Source organism: Oryctolagus cuniculus, chromosome 8, assembly GCF_051225735.1.
Source record: "Oryctolagus cuniculus isolate XC-2025 breed Fujian yellow rabbit chromosome 8, ASM5122573v1, whole genome shotgun sequence".
Taxonomy (NCBI): Eukaryota; Metazoa; Chordata; class Mammalia; order Lagomorpha; family Leporidae; genus Oryctolagus; species Oryctolagus cuniculus.
In genome coordinates this window covers 10,182,263-10,209,835 of record NC_142874.1, presented here as the reverse complement: position 1 = coordinate 10,209,835, position 27,573 = coordinate 10,182,263, and the positions used below count along the sequence as shown (strand labels likewise).

Genomic DNA, 27,573 nt, shown 5'->3' with positions numbered 1-27,573 from the left:
TGGGAATGAAAGGCATTGCCCTCTGTGGTTGCACTGGGATGACAACCATAATAACTACAGACCACAGGACTATGTATAGCAAACTGTGAAGCGCACTGACTCTAAAAGAAACATCTGATGGTGTTTGGGTGAAACTTACTCCCATTACACTGTCAGTGTGGTTACTCTGATAACAGAAAATCCTCTGGTCTTTTTAAGTGGCAAATAGTCTCATGTCAGAAATGTAACACGTCCTAGATAGTAATCAAACTCTAAATTCAATTTTAACATAAAATCTTCTCACCAGGAGTGAATCAGTGAATGAAAGATCTCAATGTCTCTCTCTCTGTGTCTCTGTCTCTCTGTCTCTCTCTCCTCTCTACAACCAGCCATCACTCTTTCAAATACATGTTTACAAGAAGGGAGGGCAATGGGAATGCCCTAAGGGAGCTTGAAGAGTCCCTGAAACTCCAACTGGAGTTCTTAGTCATGTTTGATGTGGTTATGGCAATTTTAAAACATAAGCCTCAAAAACCTGGTTTTTGAGTTAGAGTTGGGGCAGAGGATGACCTAATATAATGGATAGATCATCATTGTTAAGGGTCAACAGCTACGTATAAGCAATCTTCAAAAATTAAGGGAAATATACATTATTAAAAAAATATGTGGGGTTTGGCATTGTGGCATAGTAGGTAAAGCTGCTGCCTGTAACAGTGGCATCCCATATGGGCACTGGTTCAGATTTCAGCTGCTCCACTTGCAATCCAGCTGTCTACTAATAGCCTGGGAAAAGCAGCAGAGAATGGCCCAAGTGTTTGGGTCCCTGCACTTACATGGAAGACCTGCAAGAAGCTCCTGTCTTCTGACTTCAGCCTGGCTCAGCCTTGGCACTGCCTTCTAGTTTGCATAGCCATCTGAGTGAGGACTGAACCAGCAAATGAAAGATGTCACTCTCTCTTTAACTCTGATTTTCAAATAAATAAATAAGTCAAAGAGAAAAACTGCATGGGTTTCATTTCATTTATTTTTTTGCACAAGAGTAAACTTGTTTTTAAATTCCATTCTTCCATGAAATTTTTTTAGTATTTATTTATTTATTTGAAAGGCAGAGTTACAGAGAAGCAGAGAGAGAGAGAGAAAGTCTTCCATCCACTGGATCACTCCCCAAATGGCTGCAACAGCCAGAGCTGGGCCGATCTAAAGCCAAGGGCTAGGTGCTTCCTCTAGGTCTCCCATGTGGGTTCTGGGGCCCAAGGACTTGAGCCATCTTCTACTGCTTTCCCAGGCCATAGCAGGAAGCTGGATCAGAAGTGGAGCAGCTTGGACTCAAACCGGCATCCAAATGGGATGCTGCTAGCACTGCAGGCGGCGGCTTTACCTGCTACGCCACAGTGCTGGCCCCCTCCATGAACTTTTTGAATTCTCATATGTGGAGTCCTGAGGGTATTTTAACATGGTGTGGTTCCAACTCTCAAGAGTACACAAGTATTAGAAAATTACATCATATGTGTTTTGATATATTTGGGAACAGGATGTTTAAAGTGGAAATGACACAGTTTCCAGCCTGGTAAAACTGCCCAACACTGCCTTGCTTCTGTGCTTTGTTTAAAATCATCTCTGACAATACCAACTTAATTCTTATCACCACTTGGGAAGTAGACTCCCAACCTTACGTTTCCATGCCGCATTTAGGAGTGGGCTTTATAGACAATGATATCATTGAATGGATTTAAAATAAAGTAATTATGCCATTATATTTGATCAGATTTGATGGATTAGAGTAAGGTACACCAAAGTTAACAGAGAATGGAGAAGGATGAAGAATAAGAGCATAAAAGGGGGGAATTATATTAATAATCACAGCACCTGGCATTGTGGCAGAGTGGGTGAGGCTGCTTCTTGCTAGGTTGGAGTCCATAACTGAGCATCCCATGAGTCCTGGCTACTCTGCTTCAGATCCAGCGTCTGCTAATGAATGTGGGAAGGCAGAGGAAGATTGCCCAGGTGCTTAAGTCCCTGACCCCGCGTGGGAGAGAGGATGGCTCACGGCTTTGATCTGGCCCAGACCTGGCTGTTGTGGCCATCTGGGGAACGAGCCAGTGGTGAGCTCCCGCGCTCGCTCGCTCTCTCTCTCTCTCTCTCCCTAACAAACAAATACCTTTCAAAAAAGTAAACCTAAAAAAAAAAAAAAAAAAAAAAAAAAAAGAACAGTATCACAAATGTCAAAAACAGAAGCAGTGATAAACTGCATTGGATTCCTTTAGGGAACAAACATGAATATGAAAAGACTGATTTCATTTGGCATTTAGGCTAAGATTATTCAGTTTTAAAGAACAATTCAATATACTTTATCATAAGTGTACTAGAATAAGTTAAGGAATGGAAGATAAAGTGGAAAAAAATCCAATACAGAAGTTTTCCTATAAAGAAAAAAAAAAGGATGTAAAAAACATGTTTAAGGGGAAAGAAAAAGTGAAGGTTGATTTTAATGGAAAATGATAAAGAAAATAGATGAGAAGGGTATCTGAGGAGGCAAAAAACATGAAATCCCACAGCACAGCTGAAAGAATTAGGTTTGGATTAGGAGGAATTTCTTAGGTGTATGAATCAGATAGTAGTAAGAATGAGTATGGAGGAAGCTTATGAATCTTTAGACCATAATGTAATGTGTGTTTGATAAGAGTAAGGGGATTAGGCCAGCTCTCTGCTGTGGCCAGGGAGTGCAGTGGAGGATGGCCCAAGTACCTCGGCCCTGCACCCCATGGGAGACTAGGATAAGTACCTGGCTCCTGTCTTCGGATCAGCGCGGTGCGCCGGCCACAGCGCGCCGGCCGCGGCGGCCATTGGAGGGTGAACCAACGGCAAAGGAAGACCTTTCTCTCTGTCTCTCTCTCTCACTGTCCACTCTGCCTGTCAAAAAAAAAAAAAAAAAAAAGTAAGGGGATTATTAAATGGAATTTGAGAAGGAGAATGAAGGCTTGAAATAGTTCTGTCCAATGCAGTATTTACTGCAGCAAAATGATCTTTTGAGTCCACATAGTTGCTTAGTTTCACGCAGGTATGCCCATATACCTTAACTCCGTAAGTTTCCAAACCCTTTTGTGAAAGAGGAGATGGATTTGGGCCTTGTTAATTTTCTTCATATCCTTACAGCCCTCTACTAAATCTTTTTCTTGGAAGATGCATATGGTGTTTTCCTAACCCAGTGAGGTGAGTAGGGTAGGATTGTTGCTCAAGAACGCTAGATGTTAGTGTCATTACCAGCATGGGAAACAAACAAACAAAGTATGGTAGGAAAGGAGATCAGTGTTAGACGTGGGAGTCTGAGGTCCTTGCAGAGCATTCAAGTGCAGTAACAAGAGCCAATGACATGTTCAGTCTATCTGGCTCAGATTAGACTCTGATTTAGCACAACTATTTCTTGCAAAAGGCATTTAATCATTTAATTTCAAGCACTCTGCTAATCTGGGGATATTTCTCAATTAACATATACACTGGGACAGAGCTTCTTAAAGTTTAATGTACATACAAATCACATGAGGAGTCTTGTTAAAATACAGGTTCTGACTCAGAAGGCGGGTGTAGGGTCTGAGGTTCTGCATTTTTCAACATGGTCCATGTGATGACAAATCTGCTCACCAACCATCACATTCTTGCTTATTCTTGGTAAAAATGTTAAAATCATAACAATACATAGGGGATGATGATAATTTTTCTTTTTTAAAAATTAATTTTGAAAGAGAGAAAGAGAGAGAGGGATATAGAAGGAGGGGGAGGGGGCGGGGGAGAGGGGGAGAGTGGGAAGGATATCTCTCATCTGCGCATTCATTTCCCAAATGCTACACTACAGCCTCAGCAGCTGGATGCCTGAACTCATTTTAGGGCTCCCACATGGCTGGCAGAGATTCAAGCACTTGAGCCATCACTTGCTGCCTCTGGGGTGTGCATTAGTTGGAAGCTGGATAAGGTGTGGAGCTGAGATTCAAATTCTTAGATACAGGATGCGAGCGACCCAAGTGGTACAGTAACTGCTGAACCAAACATTCAGCCCTACGTTTGTTTTCCAAGTAAATTTCTTTTCATACACCTTTTGTTCTGTAAAGAATATGTTGTTTTATATGTTCACTTTGAAGTGTGATATGGCTTTTAACAAGGCACATTCTCTCTCAATTTTGATAGCGATCCTTTCAAGGGCAATTTTAGATGTAGCCTTAGGCTAAAGACTTCAGGCTAAGTTTAGCAGCTAATAGAAATAATGCAGTAGAGAGACAGGTGCTGGAATTAAGTAAATTCAGGACATTTTGAACCATTCAAGCTCTTAGGAAAAGTATCATTTGTAAATTAGTAACCCATTTCAAAGCCAGGCACTGGTACAGCTATTCTTATCTTGAAGCACCGAAATAAATCCTACCTCACAAACAAGATTTTCACTCGAAACCAGCAGCCTGTTTTATTTTATTTTTAAGATATCATCCGGTTAATTTAAACTGAAAGAATAATTTTGGTATCATTTCTACCTTCATCTGTAAGACATCTTCATTACTGTGATCGTTCCACAAGCCTAATTAGTTTGTTTTTTTCTTTCATTTTCCCATTAGAAAATCTTTATAGGCTTCGTTATGGTTTTGGGCACTGGAAAAACCGTTGTGAATTAGACAAAGATCCTGGGTTCTTGAGGCTTGATTTTATGGGACAATAGAGAGAATAAAAAAAATACAATTTCATATGAAGATAAACACTCTTTAAAAAAAAAAAAACAACAGAGAGATTGGGGTTTAGCCGAGGGGTTAAGATGCCTGCATCCCACATTTGAGTACCTGGTTTCAATTCCCAGTCCAGCTCCTGATTCCAGCTCCCTGCCAGTGCAGAGGTCAAAGGCAGCAGTTGATGGATTAAAGAAGTAATTGGGTCCTTGCCACTTATGTGGGAGATCTGAATTGGGTTCCCTGCTCCTGGCTTTGGCCCAGTCTAGCCCACACAATTGTGGGTGTTTAGTAAGTGAAATATCAGAAGGCAGCTTTGTCTCTCAAATAAATAAATACCGTCCCTAAACAAACAACCCAGTGATCCATAAGGTGACTGATGGGTAGTGGGGGCACTCCTAGATGGGGTGTTCTGGAAGGCTCTCTAGGGTGTAGGATTTGTATAGAGAAATGAGCAAATAAGCCATGCTAATAGAGAGAGAACAGTAAAGTGAAAATGAAACATGTGATGAACAAACTTGGTAAGTTAAAATGAAATCATAATGACCAATGAGTCTGTGGCATAAAGAGAGGGAAATAGGAGGGAAGGAGGGAAAGAATGAGAGAGAGAGAGAAAAGAAGAGGAGGAAGAGGGAAAATGAGCAGTGAAATCATGTAGAGTATTGAAAATCAAACCACAAGTCTGGATTTATGCTAACTGTGATTACAAATATTTATGGTTTCAAGCAGGAAATAACATGACATTATTTATTCTCCTTTGTGAAGTTTTCCTACTTTCACAAATTCACAGTTTTCTTTAGAAGCCTACCTCAAAAGTCACACGGTACAGCTTTCTGTTTTGGGGGGGGGGGGTTCTGAGTGGTCCTAGTGCTTCTATAGCATGACTTCTCCCTAAGATGCCAGACCTACCATGATGCTCAGTTTATACTGGCAGCGCTGATACAAGAGGGGGGCGGGGGGGTGTGAGCAGGCTGCTAGCATGGGCCAGATTTAATGAGGGAGTCAGGGGACTGCCTTGAAATAGGAATATGGGGTGCCATATGATATCACCATGTGCTTATTAATAAATTCCCAATATTAATAAGCCTGTGTGGGTTCTTGCCTAATATTCAGGGAAGGATTCTGAATATTGGTATAAATGAACGAGGCAGCGTGATACATTTTAAGCTTTTATTCAGAGAAAGATACATAGAAGAGTGAGGGCCCTATCTAAAGGAGACCGGGAAATCTGGATTCATACTGAGTAGCAGGAGCCAGCCACATGGAGGAGCATCTAGGCCAGGAAGCATGGGGCTGGTGGCCCAAAGGCCACGTGCTCTTGGGGGTGCAGGGCAGCACGGGCCTACACTGGCAAAAAGCCAGAAAGCCAAGAGAGCGAGCCCACCATGTCCCAGGCTTTTAATCCACTTCCAAAGGGGAGTGGTTAAATAGTCTGATTGGCCAGCGGGCACACAGGTGTGGCCAGGTAGGGGCATGGAGAAGGCGTGGACTTCCAGCTCACAAAGCTGATAAATGTTATCCTGTATGCCTGCCTACAACAGCCTGATTGGGAGCGTCTCCAAGCAGAGACCATTACAGATTTTAGGAGTCTTTCCTGTTCCTTACAGCAGTATTCAGCCTGGATCAGTTACCAGTGCTTTTTCATAAAAGATGTTTAAGCTGTTTTTGTAAGGTGGATTTTGTTTTAAGGTTCACGGGAGAGTTATATCTGTGCTGCTGTGGCCTTGTGTTCTGGTAACATCTGGGCCAGGGGTGGAACTCTCCAGAAAGTTTGCATCATACGCCAAGTGTCATATAGTAAAATGCTTGATTGGGCCTTTGGGCTAGAATTAATCTTACATTCACTGGCTCATTCCCCGAACAGGGCCAACAGTCTAGGTGTTATTTTGTTTTTTAATAGTGGGTCTTATTTCAGGCCAAAGCTGCTGAACTTTGAACTAAACACCATGATGATCCCATAGCATAGGCTGGTAGCCAGAGAGTCCACCAACAGGGTGGGATGGCCAGAGGCGGCAGGAGTTGGGGAGAGGTGGAAGTTCACACACAAACCCAAGAGCAGAGTTATGCAGGATACAGAGGTCCTTGGCTCCTACTAGCTCTGGCTGTTGTTGGAAAGGAAAGATGGCAGAGGGGTAGAATACCTCATTGTGTGTGGTTCTGTTAGGTAGGAAGTCAGATATGAGCTTGTGTGTGTGTGACAAAGGCCTAAGGAGACATCTGTGTCCAGCATCTGCATCTCGGAATCATCCCGATAACCTTCCAGGGGCAGCCAGTATCTGCATCCTTCCCTGCCCCTTCTACCTGAACCTGCCAGGTGGGGGTCCCCACCCCTTCTGCCTGATAGTCTTGCAGGTGCAGCCCAGTATCTGCATTTCAATATATCTGCATTTCAAATATCCTGCCCCAGATCCCAACCTTCCAGGAGGTCCTGCTCATCCTTCCTCTAGGGCAATGCCAGCCAGGCTTCCTCCTGTCTGATAGCTTCAGTGGTAAAACTCAGATAGGAATTTTTCGTATTTACATCCAAAAAGTCCTTTGTTCCAGGAGGAGCAGAGGTGGGGAGGCAAGACCCATCCCCTTAAAAAAACCCCAGCCTCAACTGGACTGCATGCTCAGCTCAGCCCTCTGCCTCTATGATGAGCCACCTGCCTGGCCTGGCCAGGTGTACTCTCTCCACTCAACCATGTAACCCCGCTCTCCCCCAGTCTGAGCAACTGGGCACTTTCTCTCAGGTTCTGTCTGGAGAGGTGCCCATCCGTTCTTATGGATGCCCCTGCTCTAATAAACCTTGCTATTTGCTTTCCACTTGCAAGGTGTCCGGCGCATAACAAATCTTCCCAGGCAGACGGATCAATTAATTTCATAAGCTTTTATTTGGATTCCGCTCCCGGGCGAGGTTCCCCGTCCCAACAGAGCAACAGAGCGGGGCCAGGGAAGTCGCGCGTCAGAGATTGAGAGAGCTCTTTTTATAGATACAGGACGTGGGGGTTAAAGGTTGAGGCAGATCTGATCCTCATTGGTTGACCTTTAGGCACCCGAGGGGACCTTGACAAGGACTTTTCTTCCCCGGAAGTACGGGTAGGGACTCTCCATTCCCGGAAGTGTAGGCCTTCCCTCCTTGCGGATCCCAAAGCTACCACCACTTACTCTGAGTCTCACGCCTGAATTCTTTCTTGCGCGAAGACAAGAACCCCAGCAGTTCACCGGTAACAGGTCTTCACCTCTGTCACCAGAGCCAGAGCCCCCTCTTGCAGGCAGAAGCAAAGCGCTCGCACCCTACTTGAAAGGAGCACACAGAACTTGACCTGCCCCATAGGATAAGTACAAGAAGCAAGCAGCAGCCGATGTGCTTCAATAGATAAGACAAATTACGCCACCCACGACTGTACCACCAATCAGCAAGGGACTGCACTCAATCGATAAGCCTACAATGAAGCAAATATAAACCACAGCAAATCGGCCTCATGGAGACTCCTGAGAGCAGCTGAGCCAAAGCTCTTGCCCAGACCCTCTGGGATGACCAGCAACACTCAGACCTTCCCGCAAGAGAGTCTCCCCGCCAGTCCAGTGCTCCATCAACACCCGAACTCCACTAGCCTTTCGAGACCTGCATTCTTCGGTTCAGAGGCACCACCCAAGCGGACACCATGCGAATCTGCCTTCTGTGGCTGGGATAACGTGATGTGAGGAGCACTGGAGGTCGTGTGGGAACCTTGGGTGGTCGGTTACCCGGTGTGTTGCATGAATTAAGAACCTGGGATTCTCCACTGCATAATACAATCCTTATTGGAACTAATACTGCCTCAGTGCCATTACTACACTCGTGACACCTCTGGACTGCGCTTACAGCCCCCACAACGCGGCAGAGCAGGGCTGAGGTGGCTGAAGCCCTGGGGCAGGGAGCCGTTCTAAATGAGAACAAAGGGAATTAACAGAGAAAGCCACTCCAATGCTGACTCTTCTTGTTCACTCACCAAGTGGCCAGGGCCGGTCCAAGCTGGGAGCCTGGGTCTCTCACCTGAGTGGCAGGGACCCAAGCCTTTGGGCCATCATCTGCTGTCTTCCGAGGTGCATTAGCAGGGAGCTGGATGAGAAGCGGGGCAGTCAGGCCTTGAACCTGCGCTCATATGGGAGGCAGGTGTCCATGCGGCTCCTTAAGCTGATGTACCACAACTTGGGTCTCTAATCTTATTTTTACTGATTTTCATGTATTTGGAAGGCAGGGGGCCAGAGAGACTAGCTTCCAATCGTTAGTTCACTCCTCAAATGTCGGCAACAGCTGGGAGCCACGAACTCTGTCCAGGTCTCCGATATGGGTGGCAGGAACCCAAGTCCTAGGACTCTCACCCTGTCCCTCCTAGGTGCAGTAGCAGGAAGATGGATAGTAAGCGCAGTAGCCTGAACCTGAAACAGGCACTGTGAGATGGACTGCGGGTCCACCCCTCATCATCGTTCCCGGGAAACAATGTCAACTTCAGTATAGACATCGCCATAATATCGACTTTCCGCCAACTTCCGACCACCATGACTGCTGTCTTTATTTCGAGAGTGCTTTGGAGCACGAAACGCAGAATAGTGCTAGTCACCACTGGGTTTTTATTTTTGTGAACGTATTCATCAATGCTGGATCTAGCTTCACTTGAAAGAAGTTATCAAAGCATCTTGTCAAACTGGCTCAAGTCTGTGACGGAACCTAGCACCCCTTCCATGGCCACTGTTCGGTACGTGGCGCCTGGAGCACTGTTTCCGGCCCGACCCAGCAGTAAGAAACTCTGGCCTGGCGGCACCGCGGCGTCAGACGGGAAGGGACGGTCCAGCGAGAGCAGAGGCCCCGCCATGCCCGTTTTGCAAACACGCGGAGGCCCCGCCACGCCTCCGGCGAGCGCCGTCGCGCCGTCGCGCCTCTTGCGTCACACGCTCCCCCGGAAGTGCCGCCGCGAGCGCGGTGGGGGCGTGTCTCCGGGTTCCTTCGCGTCTCGTTCCCGGAGAAACGCGGGAAGTTGGCCCGCGCGCTCTTGCCCCGCGGCTGTGGTTGTGTCGTGTTGTGGGAACGCTGCACCAGAACCTGAGGAAGACCCTGTCTCAGGCTCGGCGCCATGGAGGTGGTGGAGGCCGCCGCCGCTCAGCTGGAAACTCTGAAATTCAGCGGCCCGGGCCCTGGGGGTGGCGAAGGCCCGGCGCCGCACGCTGCGAGCTCAGCGCCGCAGACGCCGGTGCAGTCGGATGCGGGGTCCCTGGACACAGGGCAGACGGCGGAGGCGCCTCTGGTCGGGGAGCGGCCGCCGCAGCCTGCGCTGAGCGCCGTCGCGGGCGGGAGCCCCGAGCCGCCGCCGCCGCCGCCCTGCGGGGACCCGGGCGAGGAGGCGGAAGCGCAGCCCCCTAATTCTCTGGGCACCTCGGATTCGGATTCGGACTCGGACTCCGACAGGTCGGGTGCTGGCGGGCCCCGGAGGGGCGGGGAGGGGCCGGGGCCTAGCCGCCCCGAGGGTGCTCCGGCCCCAGCGAGGCGGGCGCAGGTGCTGCGGGCGCACCTGTCGGGTCGTGCCCTGCAGTCACGTGTGAGCCTGGGCTTGGGCCGTCAGTGCTCGCTTCTCTCCCGGGTTTGGTACCCAGAGAGGTACTGTGTGCAGAGTGCATTCCTTTTTAGTTAGACTAATAATACCCGGGGATATTGGATTATCCCGTCAAGTTCAGTTGGGAGATGTACCTTTGTGGTTATAGTTTGAGTTTCACCATAGGGCTGAGTTTGTTTGTTTGTTTTTTTAAAGTCAAGTTTAGCGTATGATGATCTTGTTTGTTGAACTGGATAAATCGAGGTACAGGGTTTCCTTTGGACTGTTTGAAAGTTAGCTCTTTTGACAGTGACGTGAATAGAATCCGAGTATGTTCATGGAATTAGCCAAACCTTGCTTTTTGGTAGTAGTTAATGCTCTGCACGCATTTTGTAAAAGTCTCCCCACCCCGCCCCTGTCCCATCCTCTGTATGCAGCCTCTTTGCAGAGAGAGGCCATCCACGTGAGGAATGATGCTAAATCACACCGAACGTTGTCCCCGAATCTTTGCGTGTGTTAGGTAGGGTGCTGAGCAAGTAAGCAGGCAGGCACGTGGGAGGAGCAGTTTTCCGGGGAAGTCAGCAGCTGAAAGAGTGGAGGAGAAGGCATGAAAGAGACTGAGAGGAAGCAAGAAGCCAGCGAGCAGTGCTGTCGGCCAGGCATCGGACTTCGCAGTGCGTGCCGCCGAGAAGTGGTGGTGGACGACCTGGGACAAGTTTTCAAGCAGATATGGGGATATGGAATCCCCATAGGACAACTTAGCGGCTGGACACCACGTTTGACAGATAATTGAAAAAAGTGCCAACCGACAGCTATCTGCCTTTATTAGCGAGGCAATGTTTTGACGCATTTGTCTTTGGTTTCCCGTTCTTCGTAGTTAGGAAAAAGTCCTGCGGGAGCTAGGGAAGGAGGTAAATTCTGCTTTTGGTGGGTAAGGAGGGCCTCGGAGGAGGTGGTACCTATCTGTGTTGAGCTTTTAAGGAGCCTGTACAGAAGGACTTTCCTGGGCTGAGGGCGTTTCAGGCGAGGAAATAGCACTGGTAATGATACTTGGTCATGAAAATAAAGGGGGATGTGAAAAGTTATATAGACTTGTATGCTGGATGTAGGCCCTGCGTGAGAGGTGATAGGAGGTGGGATTTTGAGAGTTCCCAGGAACCTGTTTGCAAAAGGCTCTGAGGTGTCATGCTAAGGGATGTGACTTGTTTTGTACACATACACAGTGCATTTACGGAAAAACTTCTTAAACTTTTCTGTATGTTTATTTTCTTAGTAAAAAGTATAAGGAGTAGTACAAACCAATGTAATTACACCTTGACTTAACAACTACTAACACTTTGAAACTATTTTCTTAATATATATTTTTTTTAACTACTTCATTTATTTGAAAGAGTTACAGAGAGAGGTAGAGCCAGAGAGAGAGGTCTTCCATTCTGCTGGTTCACTCCCCAAATGACCTCAATGGCCAGAGCTGAGCTGATCCGGAGCCAGGAGCCAGGAGCTTCTTCCAGGTCTCCCATGGAGGTGCAGGGGCCCAAGGACTTGGGCCATTTTCTGTTCCTTTCGCAGGCCATAACAGAGCTGGATTGGAAGAGGAGCAGCTGGGACTCAAACTGGCACTCATATGGGATGCTGGCGCTGCAGGTTGGGGTTCTAACCAGCTATACCACGGCGCTGGCCTCTTAATATGTTACTGACCTGTTCTAAAGATGATTGTACACATTGTAACACTTTAATTCATGCATTCTTGAGAACATTCTCCTACTAAATACAATGCTGTTATCACAGATAAAATTAGTAGTAATTCTATCATGTGTATGTCCAGTAATAGTTTTTTTTTTTTTTAAGATTTATTTATTTATTTGAAAGGCGGAAATAGAGAAGGAGTGAAAGGGGGAGAAAGAGAGCTTCCATCCACTGGTTCATTCCCCAAATGGTTGCAGTGGCCGGAAACAGGAGCCAGGAGCTTCTTCTGGGTCTCCCATGTGGCTGCAGGGGCCCAAGTACCTTGGCCATCTTGTATTGCTTTCCCAGGCACATTATCAGGGCGCTGGATCGGAAGTGGAGCAGCTAGGACCGGAACTGGTGCTCATATGGGATGCCAGCGCTAAAAGCGGAATCTTAACCTTGTACGCCACAGCACCGGCCCCTGTAATAGTTTTGTTTTTAAAGTGAGCACATGGAGTGATTAGGATAGGAGATCATGAGTAGGAGAAGATGACAACAGTAGAATGAAAAGGTGGTTATTTATTGGCATTAAAACTGTTAACAGGAAAGTAGATGAAAAGTGGAGGCCTGGAATAGGGCCATAATAGCAGTGAAGTTTAGATGACGAGGTGGAATAGGACTGATGTTTACCCATCTGGAGAAAGGACTTTATTTTATCGTTGGTGTGAGAATGCAGTAGCTCAAAATGATTCCAAAGTTTCAAACTCTAGTGGCTGGATTTTAAAGACTAAGCCATGCAGTAACATGGAAGTTCAAAGAGAGAAGCAGTTTCAAAAACCAGAATGTGCTTTTCCCACTTGTTTTTAAGGACGCAAGTATGAGGTATATGTAGGTCATTCATCCATAGATGACCAGAATGCATCCAGAGGCTAAGGGAGGCGTTTAGAGGTGTCACGGCTAAAGACTTAGAAGTTAGTCTGCACATGGATGATGTGGAAATCATTAGAGGATGAGAGTGTTCATGCAGAGTACAGAGATAGGAGAGCCAGTGATGAGGGTGGAACTGTTAAAAATCAGCGTTTAAATGGGGTGGGAGCAGAGAGCCAGCGAACAAATTTTAAACTGAGATGTGGATTACTGGTGACACTGTCTGTGGAAATCTGAAGGACCAAAGGAGTTCTCAGCAGATAGATTTGTTGAAGTCTCAAGTTGAAGACTGCGAAGAAACTTTATTGGCAGTTGAGTTAATCTGGGTGTTGGAGACAGAGAGGTGACTTTGTCTAGAGCTCCCTTTTGTCAACGATTTGTCATGTGCTTGATTATTGAAATAAATGAAATTATTGAAGGAATGTTTGGGTCTTAGCAGGGTTTTGAAAATGTTCTTGGTGGATTAAAGACTACTTTCCAGTACTGTAGTCAACTTCAATTATGCTAGATTTGAATTAGACCAGCAATAGAGTAAACATGTAGAGTAGATAGGTCCTAATTGAATAGTGTTAATATTGTTACATAATACTCAACCAAGTTTTCAACTTATTCTTCCTACAGTGAGACAGATTCAGATAGTTCAAGCTCTTCCTCTTCATCATCGTCATCTTCCTCCTCCTCCTCATCATCTCGTGTGTCATTTCCTCCAGTGCTGTCAGATGGAGAAGATGATTTACAAGTTGAGAAGGAAAGTAAGAATTTTCCTCTTAAAACAAAAGATGAGTTACTTCTTAATGTAAGTACTTGGATCTGTTAAGTTTAATTTGCATGTTTTACACCACTGTGGTTCTGATATCGATCTTACTTGGCCTCAGCCTAAGTAAACCTCAGAGAGAGATTCTCCAGAAAATAGATATTTATTTGGGAATCCAGTAGTGTTGCAATGGGAATATACATGCTCAAGTAAACTACAAGTGTATTCAAAGATGTACTGGGAGGGGGTGGGGCTTCTAAAGGGCCAATGAGGAAAATTACATGAGATACTTGACTAAAATCACCCTTGGGCACAAGAATTAGCAACAGCGGTGGTGCCAGTCTGAAGCTGAACAGACAGTTGCTGGGCAGATGTCTTTGCGGAAGTGTTTTTTGGCTAAAGCTAGGAGCTGGGAACTAAGTTCAGGTCTCCCTGTGGGAACCTGACCCTGAGGCAGCGCTGCCGCTTCCCAGGTCTGCATTCCCAGCAAGCTGGAAGCCAGCGCTTCAGCCAGGAGTCAAAGCAGACACTTCAGTGTTGGTTTCTTAAGTGCTAGGCTTAATGCCCACCCTGTTTCTCTTTTTCTCTCCTTAAAATAAATTTCCTGCTTCATTTATGCTTTATGCATTGAAAACTTCGATTTGTATGCTGAGATTCATTTTTTTCATGCTACATCTGTGTTGATAACTCTTAATAACCTTTCACAAAGGCTGCCACCTCATGTAGCAATTTTTTGAAAGCTTTGGGAGACTTGTTTGGTCTCTTGTCTATATCTAGACCACCTTTCTGTGTAAGTCCTCCCTTACATGTATAAAAATAAATAAAAGGTTGTAGTATTTTTGTAAATGTATATCATTGTATTATTTATTTTACTAGATCCGGAATGCTTACCTTGGGAATACCTTGAAATGTAATGCAAACATCTTATAGTTTGTTTGCTCTGATAATTATGCCCATATTATCATCAGAAAAATCAGAAAGGGTCTGTGGCCACATGGAAGCCAGGGATCATGTTTTTTGAGAACTGAGCTTATTTCTGGTCTTTGTAGTCCTTATAAAGCATTACAGATACTGAGTTAATTCAATTGTAAGTAATATATGATTATAGAGTGAGAGCATTCTTTTGATAAATTGTAACACAGTTGTCATTTGCTAGGTGCTGTAAAAAAGATCAATCCAGTTTCTTCTCATAATGTGTAGTGGAGGGAGACTGACATTTAATAAAGCAGAGATAGACATATTTAATTGTTAAAAGTGCTATTGGATTGTGTAAGTGTATGTTTGACTTGTATCAGAAAATTCCATTTTCACTAGTGAAGTATTTTTCTAACTTTTAAAACTGAACAGTGAGCCAGCGCCGCGGCTCACTAGGCTAATCCTCCACCTTGCGGCGCTGGCACGCCGGGTTCTAGTCCCGGTCGGGGCACCGGATTCTGTCCTGGTTGCCCTTCTTCCAGGCCAGCTCTCTGCTGTGGCCAGGGAGTGCAGTGGAGGATGGCCCAAGTGCTTGGGCCCTGCACCCCATGGGAGACCAGGAGAAGCACCTGGCTCCTGCCATCGGATCAGCGCAGTGCGCCGGCCGCAGCGGCCATTGGAGGGTGAACCAACGGCAAAGGAAGACCTTTCTCTCTGTCTCTCTCTCTCACTGTCCACTCTGCCTGTCAAAAAAAAAAAAAAAAAAAAACCCAAAACTGAACAGTGGACTGATGGGTTCTTTTTTATGACAGATCAAAGGGATCATTTGAAAGGATAGAAGAGACAATTGCAGTCTTTATTTTTTTAATTTTAGGTTCTTGATTAACTTCACTTTATAGTTTCGTGATTAGAAAGGAGATTTATTAGAAGTACCTGGTCATTTAGAACATTCTGCTGGTAGAGTTAAGTAGCACAATGATGTATCCTTTGGTTTGCCCTAAATCTCTGACTTAGGGCTCTAAAAGAATCTATTAGGATTTCTTGAAGATCTCAACTGTGAAGTTCAAGGGAAGAGAATGGCTTGGTTCTGAATACCAGTTTATGGCTGTAAGTTCTCAGTATCCTTAGGACTCTGTTGCCTGTTAGGGCTGGGAGTTTCGCTTCAGATACTTTGAATGAAACTCATGGGGAGAACTTCTGCTGACTTATCTGAGGCTTGGTAAATAGCCTGGTACAAATCACTGAGGCTTGTGGAATGGGTCTTCAAATTGCTTGGGCATGAATCCATAGTTGTTCCTGATTGTGGGCAAGTGTGTAGGAGAGAGTGTGAGAGTGTCTACGGAAAAGGAAGTGCTTAGCAGAGCACGTGGCTGGTGTAGAGAAGGCTGACCCTCTCTCCAGAGCAGTTGACAGAAAGGGAGTGTGAATGTGTGTGCCTGTTGAGGAGGGTTGGTGTTGCGTGTGTGCCGTCATCCCCATGTAAACCACTAGAAACTACAGTGGCTATTAAGGCAGATCTTGCTGCTGCTTTTATATGTCTCTTGGACGTTCTTAGAGTTCTCTCAATGCCGTTTTATTCTTTCTTTATGGGCTGGTTTCCTCTATTTACCTTGTAGAACAGTCTTTTTAATGTTTTAATGTACATGGATGTAGATGGATTTTTGTATCCTGGGCTCTATCTCTGACATCTTTTACTTTCAGCTTCCCCATGCACTGGTCAGTGTTAGATTTCTTTATTCGCATTTGGGACTTAGGATAGTTTTGTCTTTGTTTTGTAGGAAATGACAATCCCTTCTTCCTAGGAGGTGGCTCCTCATTTGCTACAGCTGGCTCTGATTGCCGTGGTACTGTTTGTTCGGGACTTCTGATACATCACCTGCACTTTGGCAGCAAAGCGTTGTTTGTCTTAGGTGGTGTGTAGCTGCTAGCTCTCTGTGGTCTATTAATTTAATTACCCAATGAAATTTTAAAGAAGGTTATTGTAGTAGTCTATATAACTTTGCTAAAAAGCATACATAAATTCAAATATGCTAAGCGGCTAATATCAGTTTTAGAGTTTGTGCTGGCCCTTCAGGGATTTCGAGAACATAGCCATGCCTGACAGAGTCCAGGTTCATGTCCTCCCTTCTGAAGTGTTTTCATCCTCTACGTAGTTTCCTGCTGCAGTTCAGGCATGTTGAGCTTAAGTTTTACCTCTAATCATTGTGCTTCTCAAGCAAGAATGTTGTCTCTGGGTTTGTCTCTAAATCTTTGCCATTATTGCAAAGTTATTTCTCAGTGGTATAATTACGGTCTGTGCAGAACTTTGGTTGTACATATATGGTAACTACAGTAAAGTAACTTTGACATTGTTATTTTTAAAATTAAATCTTAGCTGCAGTTCTTTTGGAATTGGGTTAAAGACAAATCTTCTCATCTGAAGATTTAATTATAATTCAGTTTACAACAAGAAGTTGAAGTGGTTAGAGAAGAGAAATACAAGAGGGATTATTGAGCCTTAGAGGCAATGGAGAATCTTTAACTAGCTGTCTTCATAATATCATGATTATGTCATTTAGTTGAGCCAGGTAGACTTCTTTTAAACATAACCCTCCATTAATGCCAAGAAAGTTTATGTATAACCTGCATGGTAACTATTAAGGCAGCATACATCTTTTTTTTTTTTTTTTTTTTTCTTTTTAAAGATTTATTTTATTTATTTTAAAGAGTTAAAAAGAGAGAGGTGGAGACAGAGGTCTTCATCTGCTTGTTCACTCCACCCGAAGCCAGGAGTTTCTTCGGGGTCTCCCACGTGGGTACAGGGGCCCAAACACATGGCTGTCTTCTGCTTTCCCAGGCTATAGCAGAGAGCTGGATCTCAGCGCTGCAGGCTGGGGCTTTAACCTTCTACACCACAGTGCTGGCCCCGGCAGCATGCATTTTAACAGCTTTGGAACTATATTAACCTACATAGGATTTATTCAGTGGTTCAATGAATTGGAAAATTAAGTTTTCTTTGAAAAATGTTCTCAGCATTTTTTTTTTGTGCAAGCTCTTCATTGAAATACATTAAATGTAATTAAAAATTAAGAAGCATAAAAATATTTGACATTGTGATATTTCAGAATCTTAATTAGAATTGAGTTTTATAAATGAATGCCTATTGTATTGTCTTCTGTGTGCTTATAGCAGGGGTGGGGAACATGGCCTGTTGGATATATAAGGCCTGTGAAGGCATTTGTTCTACCCCTACCAAGGCAATTACAAGCGGGTCTTGAAATTCAGTCAACTGAGGCCAGTGCTGTGGTGTAGCTGGTAAAGTTACCACGTGCAGTGCCGGCATCTCATGGGCATTGGTTCAAGTCCTGGTTGCTCCACTTCTGATCCAGCTCTCTTCCATGGCTTGGGAAAGCAATAAGATGTCCCGAGTCCTTGGGCCCTTGCACCCACGTGGGAGAACTGGAAGAAACTCCAGGCTCCTGGCTTTGGAACAGCCTAGGCCATTTGGGGAGTGAACCAGCTGGTGGAAGATCAATCTCTCGCTCTCTCTCTCTCTTTCTCTTTAACTCTGCCTTTCAGATAATTTTTTTTTAAAGAAATTCAGTCAGTTTTTACCAGGCTTATTTTTAAATTTATAATTTTGTATGGTCTACAGATGCTATTAAATATCCAAGTGGCCCTTAGCAGAAAAAGGTACCCCATCTTGGCTTATAGGGATGAAAAATAGGTAATACTTCAATAGGGATAATAATGTGTTTGTGCAAATGATGTAGAATCACCAAAAGTTCTTGGAAGCAATTCTTGGAAAATTGAACCTTTATAATTTGAAGACTGCCTGTGATATAAGAAGTCCAATGTGTAGCTAGATTGAGTGTACTGTATTTGCTTCTGATTTTTGGCATTGTAGACACATACTGTAACATGACCAATGGAAATATCTGGGTCATCTCAAAATGGTTAGAAAATGCAGAATAGTATTTCATATCCATTTGATATCCCATCAGCTATATAATTGTATTACACTTAGATCTTCACTACTAATTACTAATTGAACATTTTGTTTTCAAGGTCTTAGCTTGGTTTATAAGTTTTGTCCTAAATGCAGGCCTTTTTCAACTCAAGTGTTTTGTGACTCCATGTATATTTGGAATTTTTGCATTCTATCCTAGAATATCGATTGCACACTTTTCAAACCAGCAAAGGCTGGTTACTTGAAAGGCAATTATTTTTCAGTAATCCTTGGTGTTTTTCAAAATTTAATGCTCAGATTTGTTAAACAAATTAAAATTTTATACTTTACATTTTGAAATTATTTCAAAAAGCTTACATGAAGCATGAATGATACCTTAAAATTCAAATAAATTCTGTTTTTTCAGTAGAGTGTCCATACAAGTCCTGTGTATATTCATACATATGATTATTATTATACAGGAGCAATCCATTTTTTCGGTTCCATTATTCCCCAGTAGATTTTATTAAGTGAGTTATGCTGATTACTGTGGAGGATAAAGACAACCTTTTAAAGAAAGTCAAAGACAAACTTGTGCTAGAAGCAAAGTGACACCAGTGTTAAGGACTAAGTGTCATGCATAAGTGGTACATCAAATAGGAAGCTGTCAGCTGGGAATGGAGAGAGAGATACTTGGTAACTTGCACTGTATTGGTCAAGAAAGGCATACAGCTTGAACTCAGACTGAAAGGAGATGGGATGTATATGGAGTGACAAGAGAGGAGCCTGTAATATTGCTAAGGAAAAGGCCATGCCTGTCACATGGCAGTTACGGTCTCAGTGTAGCTCACGTAGTAGAAGCTTGAGGAATGCTTGCGTATTCATTCATTTATCCATGCAGCTAGTCTTGTGAATTCTAAAATGAACATTTTTCAACCTTTTAGCATTTCTGAAAAATTTGGCTACTTTATGGCATTTTGGAGTTACTTTACAGTGATTTTATCTTACTGATGTATGAATTAGTGAGTTGATGAAATATGTGCTCCTCAGTTAACATTGACGATATACTGAGTGACTCGTGTATTCATTGTTGGCCTCTTTTTCTTACTGAGAGATTATTACTTTATTTCAGTTTTACATTTATGTGAGTCAATTTTTGAAGATACTCTTAGGAATTTGTTTCTGTGATAGTAATTTTAAAGAAAAAAAAGGATGAGTGTATTTTGTTCCTTTAAGAAACAAAAATATAAAGACACTTCCAGGTGAAGTATTGACATTGATTTTGTAGGTGAAAATATTTACTGGTCTACTTTGAGTCAGTGTTTTCTGCCATATACAACAGTGTAAGGGCATTAATGCTTATGAGTGACAGTTAAAGAAATAGCTGAGTTTCATAGAAACTTGTAAAATTACTTTCCCTGAAACAGTTAATGAATTAGGCTAAATTTTAAATGTGGTGATAATTTACAAAAAGTTTATAGCCCTGGGACTGGTATTTTGGCACAGTGATTAAATTTCCCCTTACAACATTGGCATTCCAAGTGGGAATGCTGGTTTGAGTCCTGGCTCCTCCACTTCTAATCCAGCTTCCTAATAATGTGTCTGGGAAGGCAATGGAAGATGGACCAAAGGCTTGGGGCCTTACCATGCGTGTGGGAGGAGGCCAGGACGGAGCTTCTGACTTCTGGCATCGGCCTGGCCCAGCACTGGCTGTTGTGGCCATTTGTTTTTGCCTTTCAAATAAATAACTGGATAAATCCTTAAAAAGAATGTACACATCTAACCCTTTGTTTTTCCAATATGTTTTACCAGCTATAGGAAAAAAAAAATCCAATCTTGGCTCTCAGTGCTCCAGGGATTGGATCCTACTTTTCAACTATATTTGAAAGGTGAAGGCTCACCAAGTAGTATCAGGTAATTGGCTGCCATATGCATGTCCTCTCTTTTTGGGTAATGTGAGAAAAGTGGTCAGATAATTTCATTTTATCTTTCTCACTTTTCTCAGTTCTCCCCAGACTAGCAGCACCAAACCGAATTACTTTGTATTTGGAATGTTTGATTCCTTCCCCAGCCATCTCTGCTCTCCTTTTTCTATATTTGTGAGTGGAAATCCAAATCAATGTTCTTTAGATATTTTACCTTAGAAGGTCATCAAATTATTACTATTAATACTATTTTTGCCAAGTAATAGGCCTTCAGAATAGCTACAGAAGTCAAGGACGTTTTGAAATGTGTATGTTAACTTCTCAAAGGGCCACTTTTAATACATTTGCCCCTTTAATTTTTACAATGGAAATTTTAGACACTTTTACGTGCTGTGGCAATAACTTAATTTTTAGTAGGGTGGATTTTTGATGTTATATGCTGCTCATTTGAATATTTTGCTTGACTAATTTTGTAGGCATTACAGGTGTTTAGAGAATCTATATCTAGTAATAGCTTGACATAATTGCTAACAACAATAGGCTGACAGTAGGCTGACAATAATTGTTCTTTCATGGATATTTCAGAAGGGTGGTTAGGATCTTTGATTTCTTTAATGCTGTAGTTCTGAGTGTTACCACAGAATCATAGTAATTACTGTGTTCAGGTCTGGTATATAATTTCTGTGTTAGTGTACTCTCTTTTTTTATTACATTCAGTTGAACAATATTTATGTTGTTAAAATTTGAATTAACTGTCTAGAACTTTTACTTATTTTTGTACACATTTTCATTTCCTAAGTGATGTATATGGATTAGCACTGTGACTTCATAGTGATTTGGTCCATGTTGTTATAATGTAGTGTTAAGATTACACTTGCATTAATGGTTGGAAACAGATCCATGCTGTTAGTACCAGGATTTATGTTTCGTAATGGAGGGCTCTTTTTTTTAATATTTATTAATTTATTTGAAAGTTATAATTACACAGAGAGAGAAGGAGAGGCAAAGAGAGAGAGAGGTCTTCCATCCGCTGATTCACTCCCCAAGTGGCCACATTGGCTGGAGCTGTGACGATCCAAAGCCAGGATCCAGGAGCTTCTTCTGGGTCTCCCACATGGGTGCAGGGGCCCAAGGACTTGGACCATCTGCTGCTGCTTTCCCAGGCCATAGCAGAGAGTTGGATTGGAATTGGAGCAGCCAGGACTTGAAACCCATGCCCATATGGAATGCTGGCACTCTAGGAGGCGGATTTAACCCACTACGCCACAGTGCCGGCCCTTCGGAGGGCTTTTCTGTTATGTGAAAATAGTCTATCTTTTTGCAATGGTGGGAATATTCTCTATCAATGCTTTCTTTCTTTCTTTTGAAAGATAAGAAGAGAGAGAGATTTTCCATTCATTGTTTCACTCCCCAGATAGCCGCTATGGCCAGGGCTGGGCCAGGTGGAAGCTAGGAGCTTCATTTGGGTCTCCCATGTGGGTTGCAGTGCCTCAGACACTTGGACTATCTTCCATTGCTTTTCCCCGGCTATCTTGGACTGTCTTCTGTTGCTTGTCCCAGGGAGCTGGATTGGAAGTAGAGCAGCTGGGACATGGACCAGTGCCCATTGGAGATGCCAGTGCCACAAGTGGTAGCTTTACCTTCTTTACCACAACTGTGGCCCCTCCCATGCTTTCTTATGCTGTAGTTAGTGCTGGTAAAGGTGGCTTGTGTGACTGTCAGCCAGATTTTAAAATTAGCTTTAATTAAATTTATGTAGTCAAATATAGTTATAGTATAGTATTGGATAAGTAAAATAAAAGGAGTCTTTCCCACTCATTCATCCGTCTATCCTTAGGCATCATAGGGGGATCTAGACTCATATTGAAGTGTTCCTAACCTGCTTTAAGTAGACTTCCTGTCTTGTGTTTTCAGTTATGATGAGGGTCATTCTCTCCCATTCTTCCCTCATTATCTATTTATATCTTGCGTGCACTGTCAGAATGGTAATGAGCCTCAGAGTGTGTTCTGGACATCTTTTCTACTTGTGTGTGTGTGTGTGTGTGTGTGTGTGTGTGTGTCTTGACTATCACATGGATATGCCCCTTCTTCACAGATGGAGAAGCAGTAGTTTTTATTTCCTTATGAGATTATACAACTGATAATACTGATCTTACTAGACCCAGCTGCTTTGTTATCAGGGAGCCAGGTGTTCATCTGATAATTACAGTGTTTGTCCCATCAAACCTTTGCCTAAGTCCTAGACACTTAAGTTTCTTAAAAGCCTATTGTTTTTCCTGTTTCTTTTTTTTTTTTATTTTTATTTTTGAGAAGGTTGGGTTCAGGTCTTTTTTATTACTTGAGGATTTTGTATTGAATTATGTTTTCATTATCTGATTTCTGCTCTGACTAAAAAGACTGACTTCTGAGATTTTTATTTAGTCTGAACTGATGAAGTTGGTTGTTCATTTAATAAATAGATCCTAGATACCTACTGTGTGCTTACCATCTTTCTGATGCTCCAGCAGTGAGCAGAGTTGCCCAGATCTTAGTTAATTGTTGGATTTATTGTGTGGTTAGAGACATGGACATTATGTAAGCAAACAGAATTTTAAGCAATAATATATTTAATAAAACAGCAGAATAATATAAAGAGAATGACTAGGCATGGTGGTGGGAAGGTACTTTAGATTTTTTTTTTTGACCAAATAGTACACTTTATTTATTTATTTATTTATCTTTTATCTTTTATTTAATGAATATAAATTTCCAAAGTACGACTTATGGATTACAATGGCTTCCCCCCCCATACCGTCCCTCCCACCCACAACCCTCCCGTTTCCCACTCCCTCTCCCCTTCCATTCACATCAAGATTCATTTTCGATTATCTTAATATACAGAAGATCAGCTTAGTATACATTAAGTAAGGATTTCAACAGTTTGCTCCCACACAGAAACATAAAGTGAAAAATAATAGATGATTTTTTTTTAAATGATGATGAAATCAGATCAGACCTATTGTCATGTTTAATCCCAGTGAGAGTCAAGTTGGGAATTGATAATTTCTTTCTTTTTTTTTTTTTTAACAGAAGATCAGTTTAGTGTACATTAAGTAAAGATTTCAACCGTTTGCACCCCCATATAAACACAAAGTGAAATATACTGTTTGAGTACTCATTATAGCATTAAGCCTCAATGCACAGCACATTAAGGACAGAGATCCTACATGAGGAGTAAGTGCACAGTGACTCCTGTTGTTGACTTTACCAATTGACACTCCTGTCTATGGCATCAGTAATCTCCCTATGCTCCAGTCATGAGTTTCCAAGGCTATGGAAGCCCCTTGAGTTCTCCGACTCTTATCTTGTTTAGACACGGTCATAGTCAAAGTGGAGGTTCTCTCCTCCCTTCAGAGAAAGGAAGGTACTTTAGATTTAATAGTTAGGGAAGATATGGTGGCATTGGCATCCAGATATCAAGGTAAGATCTTACTTTGCTCCATCTGACATGACAATACATGGAGCTTCCTCTCTGAACCTGCTGAAGTTCTGGCTCTTTGAACTTGACTGAGATCTTCAAAGAAGCACATCTTTTGGATGGATTCTTGTTATGTGGTTTGGGACATTTTTCCCTCTGTCGTCTTCTGTGCTCATTAAGAAGATCAAAGAGGTTTGTTTTGTTTTGATTCAGTCACCAAAATATCTGCCATTCTCAAGGCAAGTATATACTGCCTCACTTAACTGGACTTTATAAGGCAGAACACTCGTTTCATTTACTTATCTCTTGCTTGTTTGTGTACAGTATTTAGCGTTTTTTGTTTGTTTTTTTGGTATCTATTTTGTGTTCTGCAAAGTATTTATGATAGAGTGTTCGTGAGCATTCCTTTTTGGAGGTTGGTTCTGTTACTGTCAAGGGGCAACTTAACGCCTGTAAAGAAGTGCTCAGGAAACTGTATGTACATTCCTGTGGTGCAGGGTAATAGGATCACTGAACTAAAATTGGAACTGTGTGATGATCACAGATAGCGGTGCCTGGGTCTGATTTTCTCCCCTAAGTTTGTTTCTGCACAAAATCAGAGATCCTCCCAATGTGTAGTAGAAACTTCATTCTTAAATGCAGGTTGGAAACAAGGCAGTGACTGGAATTAAGGAAACCTGCCAGATGTGTCTTATTAACATTTTTATTTATTCATGTATTTTCATTTATTTGAAAGGCAGAGAGACAGAGATCAGTTTTCTTTTTGCTGGTTCAGTCTCCAGATAACCACAACAGCTGGGGCTGGGCCAGGCTGAAATCAGGAGTGCAGAACTCAAGCTGAAGCTCCCACTTAGGTGGTAGGGACTCAGCTACTTGGGCCATCACCTGTTGCCTCCTAGGGTGCACATTAGCAGGAACTTCAGTCAAGCATATTTGAGACTTGAACTTGGGTGCTCCAGTTTGGCATGTGGGCAGCCCAAGTGGCATCTTAATTGCTGTGCCCAGCACTCCAGATTCTGTTTTTGACCACTAGCTGAATTCCTGCCTCACCACAAGGGTTCTGACTTTGTGTATCTTCCCTTGTTTTCCTCATGCTAGGTGGGTCAGCTACTTTTTGGAGCAGAACATCAGGACTTCATCAGATCCTATAGCCTGAATGACAAGAGAAAATCTTGTAATGATCTCATTGTTAAGACATCTGATGATGATCAGTAATCATTTTTGATTAACAAGACTGCAGGAATAGATGGATACATTTAAAATTTCATTATTTCAGTCAGAATGCATCATGTTTAACATTTGAAACATTTCTTCTAATAGAATGACATCGAGGCCACCATTGCCACAATTGCTTGATAAGTGTTGGCATTCTGGAAACACCAGTCAGTATGATTTGGAAAGTGAAAAATACGATGTACTAACATTACAAAGGAGGACTTGCATAGTAAATATGCAAGAAAATCACCAGAAATAAATTTCAGCCTAATGCTTTGTTGCATTCAAGCATTTCCCTGTAAAGAATCCACTGATAAAAACAATAAGAGATATTAAATTATCCAGGAATGTATAATGACAAGTAAAGTATAAACAGCTTGAAGTAAGCCTAAGCTTTTATGTAAGCACCTGTGCAAAGACAGCTATCATTAAATGTGACCTCAGCCAACACTTAGCAACACTAATGTGGCAAAATGCTTCTTAATGTTTATCTAGTAAAATAAACATAGGAAAACAGCTAGAAAGACTTCAGGGAGAAAAATGTTAATGCAGTGATTAGGATTTGCCAGATCACTTCCCAGATGCGCACAACAGCCAGGGCTAAAGCAGGCTGAAGTCTGGAGCCTAGAACTCAACCCAGGGCTCCCTTAGGGGTGGCAGGGAATTGCGTATATCTTATATTTTTTTTCTTTTAAGATTTATTTATTTATTTGAAAGGCAGAGTTACAAAGAGGGAGATGTGGGGGCAGAGGCAGAGAGAGAGGTCTTCTGTCGGCTGGTTCATTCTCCAGATGGTGGCAGCAACCAGGGCTGGGCCAGACTGATGCCAGGAGCCAAGAGTTTCATCCTGGTCTCCCTCGTGGATGCAGGGACCCAAGTACTTTGGCTATTCTCTTCTGCTTTTCCCAGGCCATCAGCAAGGAGCTGGATTGGAAGTGAAGCAGCCTGGTGCCCATTTGGAATGCAAGCAGTGCAGGCGGGGGCTTAACTGTGCCACAGCCCCAGCCCTCTGAGTATATCTTTTATACAGGAATAAAATTGCAGATGGACCCAGTATGCAAATATGAGTGTTGAAAATGAAGCTAGAGAAGTGAAGAAAATATCAATGAATTTTCGTAAAGATTTATTTATTTGAAAGGCAGAGTTATATAGAGAGAGGGAGAGACAGAGATCTTCCATCCCCTGGGTCACTCCCCAAATGGCTGCCCCAGTTGGTGCTGGGCCAGGCCTAACAAGAGCCTGGAACAAGGTGTGAAATTTCTTTAGCCAAGAACTTCTTTAAAAATGTTATGTCATATATTCCAACACGTTGTCCTAACAACTGAGCTCCCTTCTCTGTTCTGACATAAACACAGAAGAGGCTTTCCAGATTTAGTAATTAAAAGTGCAGTTGGCTGTCTTTTCCTGAAGGTGCTCAGAGGAATTCTGACAGATAAAGCCAACTCATTTCCTTCAGCACGTGGGAGACTGACCGTGCAGATGCAAGTTGCTGGCTTTCTCCTGCATTGAGTTTATTGAGACTCTTACTGTGGTTCTTCATAAATAGTCCTTGACCAAAACGACATGTCTCAGAGGCGGAGTGTATTTTAGATGTCTGCTCCTCAGCTCTGATGAAATGATTGTACATGTGGCTTTTGGGGCCATTTGGGGGTTGAACCAGCAGATGGAAGATAATCTCGTCTCTGTCTTTCTCACTCTGTATGTGTGTGTGCATGTCCATGTGTGTATGTATGTCTTTTTGTGGCTCTTTTTTTCAAGTAAAAAAAAAAAAAAAAAACTTCAGAAAACCTTGTTTAAAATCCCAACGGGGATGATTACCATAATACATTCATCAATAATAATAGTTTCATTATTTAGTTTTCCCATATCTTCTAATGTTTTCCATAAGTTATCCTTTTCTCACAAATCGACTGTTAATAGACTGTTGTTAGGGTCTTTGCACTTTCAAGATTTCTTAAGGAAAGCTTTATTTTAAGAGTTAATGCCATCTGGCAAGGGTCAAGAGCAGGAAGTTTGTTTATTTAATTTGAAGGCAAAAGTCAGTTTTATTCTTAGATTCCTCTCCAACTTCATCTCTACTTCAGTACCCAGTTTCTATAGCAACTGAGATACAGTTTGTAGGTGGGTCAGAAAAGAGAAATCTTTAGGTGTAAAGAAATGTATTTTTTATCTAGAGAGAGTATCAGACAGCACCTTCACGGCTTTCAGAGGCTGAAGCCTACATTTATTTCTAAGAGTTTTATGCTTGACTGTTAGGTGTCATGTCCTTTTTTTTTTTTTTTTTTTTTTTTCTGAGGGGCCACTCACTTCTTCTTCATGCAGCCTGCAAAAAGATGGCTGCCTATGTGTTCTTCTATTTAATCACAGTCTAACTAATTATGTAAATTAACAAGACAGCTCACAGAACTCTCCTTTTGTGGAAAAATTCGTTACCATTAGAATTATTTCTCTTCAAATGGAATTTCTCTGGATTCCTTTAGTAATCACATTTCTTCTGCCACCCCCCCCCCCTTTTTTTTCTTTTGTTCAAGTGTGATTGGAAAAATCTGG

General features: G+C 42.7%; 2 protein-coding genes across 3 annotated transcripts in view; one reads left to right on the top strand and one right to left on the bottom strand.

Annotated features, from left to right (window-relative positions):
* Positions 1-9,582, bottom strand: part of NPY5R (neuropeptide Y receptor Y5) — a 172,421-nt gene extending 162,839 nt beyond the window's left edge. For both annotated transcript variants that reach the window (XR_016211471.1, XM_051831647.3), the window contains exon 1: positions 8,657-9,582. The gene's annotated coding sequence lies outside the window, so the exon portion shown is untranslated. The remainder of the gene's footprint in view (positions 1-8,656) is intronic.
* A 33-nt stretch (positions 9,583-9,615) lies between these two features.
* Positions 9,616-27,573, top strand: part of NAF1 (nuclear assembly factor 1 ribonucleoprotein) — a 39,420-nt gene continuing 21,462 nt past the window's right edge. The window contains exons 1-2 of the mRNA XM_002720551.6: positions 9,616-10,110; positions 13,451-13,625. Coding sequence (XP_002720597.3) covers positions 9,779-10,110; positions 13,451-13,625 — 507 coding nt within the window. The 5' untranslated portion in view covers positions 9,616-9,778. The remainder of the gene's footprint in view (positions 10,111-13,450; positions 13,626-27,573) is intronic.